The sequence below is a fragment of the Cornus florida genome, unplaced genomic scaffold (genome assembly GCF_030987335.1).
Source record: "Cornus florida cultivar Cherokee Brave unplaced genomic scaffold, ASM3098733v1 CherokeeBrave_3.0.0_Hap2_Chr03, whole genome shotgun sequence".
Taxonomy (NCBI): Eukaryota; Viridiplantae; Streptophyta; class Magnoliopsida; order Cornales; family Cornaceae; genus Cornus; species Cornus florida.
In genome coordinates, this window is record NW_026775573.1 from 47,467,933 (window position 1) to 47,478,439 (window position 10,507).

General features: G+C 35.4%; 1 protein-coding gene across 1 annotated transcript; it reads left to right on the top strand.

Annotated features, from left to right (window-relative positions):
- The first annotated feature begins 2,668 nt into the window (after positions 1–2,668).
- On the top strand, positions 2,669–3,523 carry LOC132300428 (cocosin 1-like). Its single transcript, XM_059797478.1, has one exon. It carries the CDS (start codon positions 2,964–2,966, stop codon positions 3,504–3,506), a length of 543 nt encoding a protein of 180 aa, XP_059653461.1. The 5' UTR covers positions 2,669–2,963; the 3' UTR covers positions 3,507–3,523.
- Positions 3,524–10,507: the final 6,984 nt, after the last annotated feature.

Genomic DNA, 10,507 nt, shown 5'->3' on the forward strand with positions numbered 1-10,507 from the left:
AAAAAAGAGAGAGTAATTTTTTATTTATTTTTTGATAAATATAGTTGTTTATATGAATTAGATTTTTTTAAAAAAAAAAAAAATTTGTGATGAACTAATAATGTGTTGGTTATTAAATAATTATATTTACTTAGTTTATTTCTTCATGGTTATTGTGAGTACCATTTTGCATAAAATTAGAATTTATTTTATTGTTTGTAACATTTTCTTGTTTATTATATTATTTGTTATATTTTTTAATGTCTTTACAAAGATATGATATATAAAAAAAATAAATAAGGTGTGTAGAACCCAATTTTTGGTCCTGAATTTGAATTCCATACAATGTGTTATATTATGCTTTTGAGGCACTTTTATGTTTTAATTTGAGTTGGAAGCCTTAGATTGCACTACAGTATGATCTCACGCGTGGGGAGCCTAGCCAAACATACCCCTAGGCTTCGTTAGGCATGCATTTTGTTTCTGCTGTTTTTGTTTTTGGGCGACTAAAGTGTCAATTTTGGCAACAAAAGTATGTTTGGTGCGATTTTATTTTATTTTACACGGTACTAAAAAGCACTCCGTGTACAGTGGCCTAAAAATTCAGAATAAGCATGATCTCCCGCTTCAAAATCATGTAGGGAGAAGCCTAGCCAAACACACCCTTAACCTTCATTGTTGCCCAGAAAATTTCAACACCTACCTACTTTCACTTAAACAGCCATAACTTTCTGCACAAAACTTGGATGTACTCGAATTTTATATGGTTGGAAAGCTGACTTCTAGGGATTTCTCCGCCCAAAATATAATACGGAGTAATTTTATGGGCTCATTTAGGTCCTCTACCGAATCTTCAAATTTAATTGTTATTCCCATTTAGCAAAACTGCAAAACCTACTGTCACTCAAAAAGGTATAACTCTCTGCACAAAATTTGGATGAACCCGAATTTTATATGGCTCGAAAAATGACTTCTAAGGATTCTTCCACCTAAAGTTTTATATCAAAACAAAGAATTTTTTGAATCTATTCAGGCATGCTACTGGAGTTCCAAAGTCTCCGGCCACAAGCAGATTTTTCAGCAAGTATCAAAGTAGGGAGTCTTAATTTATTGGATTGCCACCTAGAGTATGAAGAGTTTTTGGGAATAGAGGGTTTGGTCCATACTAAGTGAGTCCAAGGTAGGGTTGGGAGATGCTTGTTGAAATGTTCCATGGTGTGTGCAATAGAAGATTGACCATTGGGCGAGGGTATCCAAATGTGTTTGTCATTGTAGCTGGTTTGAGGGTTGGGAAGGTTGGTTATATGCTGTAGCTGTGGAATGATGGATAGTATGGACAGGGGAAAGGACCAAGAGTTATTGGTTATGAAGGATCCTACCTTTGTTTTGCTGGGATATATAGCCTGAAAGTGAGATCAGTTGTGGATCGAGATGGAGGCTGAGCAATTTCTTCCAATTCCATGAGCATTGGCCTGGGACCTTGAACTCCCAAATACTTCTTCCTTTTAAGAGAGAGGTGTTGATCATATATATATATATATATAGTTGAGAGTATTTATAAATGGAGCTGAACTTAGCTGCAGTCCAGATGGCAGATGAAAAGATATATGATGGAGATTGTGGATCATATATGCATGCCAACTTCCAGCTCTCCATTGCTTAGTGAGCCTAAGTTTGGTGCCGGACGTCTCATACCGAGTCCTCGTGGATTTGCTTTACCTCACTATTCGGATTGCTCCAAGTTTTGTTATGTTCTTCAAGGTAAACTACTCATCACGTAATTCCTAGCTATTTAATTGTCAAATTTTATCAATTTCAATTTTAAGGTTTTAATTTCATGCAACCGTTTGATGAGTATTTACAAAGTATGTATGTATATTTTAGCTTAATTTCTTTTCTTCTAACCTTCTCCTTTAGTTTCATGTATTTTGAAAATTAATTAAAAAAAAATTTTAAAGAAAAAAGAATATATAATTAATTCACTCTCTACTTACTTTGAACTCTGGAATGATTTTGCAAATTCTAAATTCATGCAATTGCCGCAAACTACGTGGATCATTCATTTAAACCCACATTTGAACTAGCCAGAGAGACCAAGTAGATTGCCCCCAAAGACAAGATACTGATCATATGGATCAGTTTCTCTTTTTACTAATTATTAGAATTTTATGAATGTCAAAAAGCACATAAACCCAAATCGGGACTTCAAAGAGTTCAACATTCGCCTAGCTATACCTTTTTTAAAGGTCCGTTTGGCAACTGCACTTATTTCATACTTTTGTTTTGATCCGAAACAGAAGCCACATCCATAAAAATGAAGAAATCACTCAAAATCCTTGCTCCAAAAAATGGGTAAAAATAAGAAAAATAAAACCTAATTACTAAAACCTACTATACAAAAACACGATTTTGGAGTCTTAAACGAAAGTTTTCAGCCAAAAATTGATATGAATCACTAACTTTGGGTTTTGCTCGGTGGATTGTTTCTACTAAAAAAACACTCCTTTCGGGTAAAAAACGAACTCCTTAGATTGACAAAAATTCAGTCCTACGTTAAAATTATTGAACCTACCCTAAAGAAACATTTTCATGACTTTGTCTCACAGGTAAGGGCACTGTTGGAATGGCATTTCCTAACACATCAGAGGAAGAAATTAAATGTCATGACAGTTATAAAGGGAGATAAGAATTCGTCTTTTCCGTGTTGGAAATGAAAAAATCTTGCGGTGTTAACCGAGTGATTGGATCTAGGAAGAATAGGTACACCTTTTTCTGCATTTCCAGTACCAATGGGAGTAGTCTCTTGGTGGTTCAACGGCGGAGACTCTGAACTAGTGCTAGTATTCCTAGGATAAACTTCTAAGGCTCACACGTCCGGGACTTATTTATTTCTTGCCGGCACTCTTTTGAATGAAGAATAACCAAATGAGCTCCTGAAAAGCCAAACAAGTTTCATAATAATCAAGGTTAAAGAAGGAATATCCATGCCTCAACCAAGCAAGGACACTGTTGATCATACAAAGATGGTGTTCAACTTTGACAATGCATTGCCTGGTGTTAACGTCAAGGATGGCGGATTGCTTACAACTATGACCGCGGATAAACTTCCTTTGCTCGGAAAAGTTGGACTTGGTGCCAATGTGGTGAAGTTGGATGCTAATGCCATGTCCTCACCAATGTACACTATTGATTCATCAGTCCAATTGACTTACATTGTGAAAGGAAGTGGAAGAGTTCAAGTTGTGGCCCTTGTGGGTATTGCCGGGAAACGAGTATTGGATGCAGAAGTTCAGACTAGTCATTTGTTCGTCGTGCCCAAAATTTTCGTACTCACTGAAATCGGAGATGGAGAAGGAATGGAAATTTTCTCTGTTGTGACGTCTCCACGGCAAGCACCATTTTCATTGCCATTCACACACTTGAGCCTAAGAATACTAATTTTACTATTTGTATGTATGTATATCTCTTTCTTTGCAGGCTTGTATCTGAACAGTTCGCTGGGAATACATCAGTTTCGAAAGCTTTGAGCTAGTTTGATTTTCTACTCTGAGAACAGTTCTCATAAACTCATAAAATAAACCGAGAACAATTTTCAAAGAATTATAAAAAACTGTTATCTGAAAATAAGTTTTTTTATAACTGAATTTTCATAAAACAGTTTCACTGCTTAGATTTGAAACTGTTTTGGGAGATTTGAAATTGTTCTGGGAGTTCCCAAAATTCTGAAAACACATTTCTATACTACTTGGAATTGTTTTTGAAGAACTGAGTTAACAGAGTAGTAAAGTTTTTGGAGAACCAAAAAAAAAAAACGGGTGTTCTCAGAGTTTTCATATCACCAAAACTCATTTATTGAAAACACGGAGAACAAATTTCACTTAAAAGAAGGCGCAGCTCTTCCTCGTTTATATTGTTCTCTCTCATTTCCCCCTCATTCTCTCTCTAACTACAGCTGAACTCTTCATCTTCGGCCCTGTTACCAATATTTTCGATTTCTACACATAGAAACTTGCAATTACTCAGTCATCGCATCGTTCATCTTCTCCTTTTTGGCGAAGAATGCCAAGGTAGTGAACTGGGAGGAGAAGAAGCCAAGAACATCTTTAAGACCTAATCTGTTTCTGAATTTCATCTCCAGGCCTTGGATTCGTTGTCTGTTTAAATCTTTTTCAGGATCGATCTTCAATTTGATGATCATACCGTCTCCTGAAAGCCCAACTTCGCGTTCACCAACACATCGAGTTGGGATTAAGGTTAGGGTTTCATAACCAAATTGGCGAACGTGATGTCAGAAGAAAAAGAGGTTAGGGTTTCATAACCGCCGTGGCGAAGGCACAAGAAATCGAAGAACAGAGGTCGCCGAGAGGGGAGGGGTATTTGTAAAGATTCATTTGTTACCTGATTTACAGAGGTCGCCGAGAAGGGAGGAGGATTTGTAAGGATTCATTTGTTACCCGATTTATCTATTTCAATGCTTAAATGGGGTTTTTTTTTTTTTTTACCCAATTTATCTATTTTAATGCTTAAATGGGTTTTTTTCTTTTTATTATTATTTATGGGAAAATTATTGAATATAAAAAGAAAATTAGAGGAAAAAAAAAAGATGCTTCTGAATCTATTATATACAAGTTTGATAGTTTTTTAAAGTGTCTGTTTAATTCACACTTAATTCTTATATTCTAAACTTGAGCTATTGCATTTATGTACGGCATTTTTATTATTTTCAAAATACTTGATAATGTATTTTTATTTATTATTAATAAATATTAGTAATTAATATATCAAAATTCTCTACCTAATTTTCTATAATTTTTTCTTAATAAAAGAGATTATTGTGTAAACATATATCCTTGATATTTTTTTTTCCCCTTCTTTAAGTTCAAAAGGCAATTCTTAGATAACCAAATAATTTTTTGAGTTTTTGTTCGTTCAAAATTGTTTTGAAGTTTTTCCAACCAAGTAAATTTTGAAACTCAGAAAATTGAAAACTATTTTCTGTTTTTGTTCTCTGAAAATTATTCTTGGAAACATTCTTAAAGTTTCATTCCAAACAAACTCATAATTTTTTTTTGTACAGTTTTCAGTTTCTGAAGAATAAAAAACTATTTTTATAATTACAGGCCAAATAAGCCCTTTATCTCTAACAATTTTACTAGCCTCTCTGAATTGAACTCCAGAATTGTAAAACTTTTCAAGTCCAGTATTAAAAAGAAGACAGTTCTCATCCCTCCGGGGAATTAATATATGACAAAATTACATTATAACTACTGTGATCATTGTTGAGCTTTTCAAAGCTGTAATTGACAGTTTAAATTAATTGAAATAACAATTATGATAACTTATTAATTAGTATGGTCAAAAGTTTTTCGAACCAATCCTTCGTATATACTGTATCCTTCATCAGATGTTTGTCATGTGCATTGCACATGACTAATATTTTGACTTTTATGACCATTATGCCCTCTAGCAATTGTAATGCTCTAATATTGGGCAGGGTAACATGAAAAAACAAAACAAAAAAAAAAAAAAAGAAGAAGAAGAATAAAATTTTTAATTATTTGCAAATACCCTTTGACATTTGCATGTTACTCTATTGTCTTAATCTATGATGTTAAATTATTGATTTTTATTTATGAAATGTCTTTTTTTGTTTATTTCCTATAAAATATGTATAATGTCTACAAATAAATGAGAAGTTATAAATTGTAAAATAATATGTTATTCGTCACAAATAATATGTAATGCTTTTTTATTTATTTATTTTAAGGTTAATTACAATGACACCTCCAAAATTTACCATAATGACAGGAATATATAAGTTAGACCATTTTTGATCGATGACACCCTTTTAGGTTTGATAAAGTTAACAAAGACACCCCTATTAGAATTTTTGATCCAAACAGACCCTTAAAAGGTGAGAAGAGACTAGATTGCCCTTCAATAAAATACTAATTTTTGATTTAAAATATCCAAATCTTCAAATGACAGAATTACCCTTATTAATCCCAATTTTATCTCTCTATCCTCTCTCACTGAAAAACCCAAAAATTTTGCCCCCAAAACCACCACCACCACTTCTACCATTGCCACCCACCACTGCCACCTCCACCAAAAAACGAAACAGAGAAATTTTAATTGGGTTTAGTGAGAATTATTGCATACTATTAATTTTTTTTATTTATAAGTAATAATCAATGTTTTCTCTGTGCCTATCCAATGTGTTTCTTCAATTTTGTGGGCAAAAATATATATATATATATATATATATATATTTCTTGAAAGAATGAACATGGGCGATAATGGTAGAGAGAGTGGAGGCGGCTATGGATGAACTACAGTAAAACGGTGACAGACTAGCTGTGACGGCTTGATGGAGCCGATAGAGACGAACTAGTTAACTGTGCGGTGAGCGAGGAAGGACTCTCGGCTTTGATGATGTCCACCGGCGGGCAAGGAGAACTCGGTTGTGGATATCTGCAACCGGCGATGAGAGCGACGGCGAGCTCAGCCATTGGCTGTGGATCGGTGAGACAGATCCGGATGTCCACCGGCAGGGACTCTCGGCTTTGATGATGTCCACCGGCGGGCAAGGAGAACTCGGCTGTGATCTACGACCGGCGATGAAAGCTACGGCGAGCTCGACCGGTGGGTCCGCCGTCAACACTTACTGTAGTACCTTCCCTGTTTGTGGAGGTAGAACTTGCATCCGAAAAGGAGAAAAACTCTTTTCAGATCGCGCCGATTTCCCCCGAAACATCCGTTGCTGACTTATTTTCATATTGAACAACAATCTCTCACGTACCAATAATAAAAAATAAAAAAAAATCAACAGAGCGTGCTTAAACCTCTCTGATTCGTCAAATGGAACTCGCATCCTTCTGGGCATGCTTGTATTCCTAGTCGTCTGATCCGCAGGAGCTTTTCTCCGCCCTTAGCCGAGGGTGATATCTGTTGAGATAAGTAGCGAAGCCCTTAAAACCAGATGGTAGTTCGGTTCTTCCAGCCACGTCATACTCCCGCCTGATCAATCTTGTAAGATCAGCTAATTCAATGGGGTTAATGTGGTCTGAAGTTGTCGGGCTGTGGACCGATGAGGCAGATCCGGCGAGGGAGGTGAAGCTCAGCTGTGGTTGGCGATGGTGCTGCGATGCTTTTTTGTTGGACTTGGTTACACATATATGATGGTGCTGATGTAATAGTGTATATATATAAGGGCAAAATTGACTTTTCATAAGTTCTAATATTTTATCACAAAAATGAATTAAACATTGAAGGGCAATCTCGTCTTTTTCAACATTTTAAAGCCTTGTTTGGATCAAAATTCTCACGGGGGTATCATTGTTCAAAAAACGTGTAAGTTATATATGACTGTCAATATGTCAAACCTCAGAGGATGTCGTTGTAATTAACCCTTTCTTTTAAATTTGTCAACAAATATGAAAATTACCCTTTTTTTTTTTTTAATTATTAGTTTTAAACATTTTCGTTATCAAATTTATTCCATGAATGTTCCACGACTTTTTACAATAAAAAAACAGATGATTGATTTATAACTTTATATACCCATTGGGAAAAAGATAACTAAACAATTGAAAAAATAAAATTTTTAAAAAATTATTAAAATATTTAAAAATAATAAAATAAATCAAGTGAATATTATACTATTCAAATAAAATGACTAACTGTAACATTGACATGATTATCTAAATAAAGTGAATAACTGTTCTTATACACCATGATGCTATGACGATTGACGACTAACACGGAGTATTAACTTTATGTTTGGTAGAAAAGATAGGAGAGGGCTCAAAGGAAAATAGGAAAGAAGGAATAAATTTTATTTGTTAGGTAAAAATGATATATGGAACCAAAGAATATCTCCTTCACAAATTTTCATCTATCCAATATGAACGAAAGATGGGAGAGAAGAAGAAGAGTGAGCCTTTTATAAAAATTTTAAATTACTACAATACCTTTCATAAAATATTTAATAAATAGCAAGTGATGAATTTAATGATAAAAATAACTTTAAAAAAATCATTAAAAATTATTATTATTTTTTTTTATCGTATAACAAATTAAATTATCAATTTTTATATTCTTTTCCATCTGACCTAACAGAAAAACGCTTAATCACTTCTTAGAATGTCTTAATCATCCCTTCTTGGCTCATTTCTATTCAATTTTTTTCTTTCAAAAGTTGAAGGTGGAGTTACTTGAACTTTGGGTGTGAGTCATTGGTCATAAAACTTGAAGCCATTGAAATTTGGGTAAATTACACTCAGACCTCCTGTGGTTAGGTCATATCTCACCTATATTAACATTTTGATTTTAAATTTCACTTATATTTGAATTAGTAGTTTAACATTTCACTTACACCCCAAGGTCAATTTTTGACCGAGTCAGAATACTTTTGAGGTGTTAAATGACTATAATACCCTTTAACCTTATATTGACTTTTTTTGTGACCGAACTACCCTCATCACAATCACCTCCTTCCTCGCCTCTGTGTCGTAAACCTTCTTCCACTATCTCTCTCTACCTGTGTCATGATTGGTGAATTTTTCCTAGACAAGAAAAGAGTTTTAGAGATAGAGAGGGGCAATTGCAGAGAAGGACGGCAAAAATCTTTGGTGTCTAAAATTGCCAAATTTGTTTTATTTTTCTCTCCTCAATCTTTCTCTTCCTTCTTCGATTTAAGTTTTTTTTCCACCACCGACACTCTGTTTTTCCCACCAAATCAAACACACACACACACACATATATATCACCCACCACCACCAATCACCCCCACCATATACTGGCACCGCCCGCCAGCCGCATCACATCTCCACCACCCACACCCACATCCATCATCACCCCTCACAACCACCACTAAATTGACACCAAATCAAACTAAATAATTACCTTCTGGAAAGAAAGAAAAAAATTGACACCACCCACAACCACCACCAAGCCTTCACCTTCGTCCCGGTCACAACTTAGCTTCCACCATAGAGAACCCAAGACCCAAAACGGAGCTCTGACGCCGTCATCACTGATTGCTCTGACTAGACGCCGACACTAGGAGCTCGCCGTTGCTTTGTCGTCGCTTGGGAACACGCCGATATGAACTGGGTTTTGATCGGTTGATCAACTATACATCAACCTTCGCAATAGCACGAATCATTGTAAAATAGGGCTATTGGTCGGGTAAGTCGAACCACTGGGACTGCGCTAGTCTAATACAACCTAAATATCTAGAATCATTCTTAGAATGATGAAGGGTTTATAGAGGTTTTGTTGGATGTCACTTAAGTTAGGAAATTAAAAGTGCATAAAACAATAAATTGCAAGAATTTAAGGGAGTGAAGTACAAGTAAAGAAGGCTAGGGAAATGAATCCACCTCCATCCCTATACACGTGCTAGGTTAAGATTAATTTAAGGGAAAAAACAACATATATGATAGTCATGATACATAACAATACTAGGTTGCTATAATATCCTCAAGAAGTTCATTTAAATAGAAAGGCAAGAATAAACCATCAAAGATTCACATGATCAACTACCTAAGCTAAAATGTAGCTTAGAACATGCTTACTAAGTCAAGGACTATCAAGCCCTAATTTAAATGGTGAATGCACATAAAGCTAAGAATCAAGTATAGACCATCAAAGGGAAACCCTAAGCCATGAACTATCTAGGTTCTCCAACTCCATGCCATTAAAACCATTCCATGATCTAACTTCCATTGTCACCATGGAAGTGCAAGCAATATGATTAAGAAAAGTAACCATCCAAGACAAGATGAATAACTCATAATAATCATTTATAAACATTCAACATTCATTACAACAAAAATGAGGCTCTTGATCATGGAAAGACTATCAAAAATACATTGCAATCCCCAAAAATAAACTATACTAACACATGCTTACAAGGGAGGGGTTTCATCACCTCCCTAGATGAGGTTTAGTTGCCATTGGTGAGCTAGAAGAAGGAAGAAGCATCATCCTCATCTCCATTTTCGTGCACCCTCTTTGGAGCTTGAAGAACACCTTCTTTTCTTGCTCTCCTCTCTCTCCTCTATCTTGCAAAATGTAGCTCATGATATGTGTGGCCTTGCTTCCCTTTATTAGATATCTTATCCACTCCAAGAGGCTACCAACCAACATCTCCAACCACTTCATTAAAGAGGAAAACAAAATGAAGAAACCAAGGTGCAAGTGAGCTGAAATGAGCCATTTCCGAAGGGCATTCTGCCCAAAATTCGAGCACTCGAAGCAAGGCCTCGAGCACTCGAATTTAGTGTAAAAAGCTTCATGCTTCACTTGCTCCGCCCAGACCTACTTTGGTTAAACAGCCATAACTTTGCACTCTGAACTTCGAATGATGAACAGTTTGAAGATTTAGAAAGCTAATTCAGAGCTTTAAATACTTCATGTTTTGGTGGAGATCCAATTCTCAAGGATGGTTGGTCGAAAATGAAGATCAAGGAAGAATTTCATTGCTGCCAGGCAGTTCTGCGTACCTCTAGTAACAAGGCCA

Coding starts and splice junctions, on each gene's coding strand:
- LOC132300428 (XM_059797478.1), top strand. CDS start 2,964: ATGCCTCAACCAAGCAAGGACACTGTTGATCATACAAAGATGGTGTTC.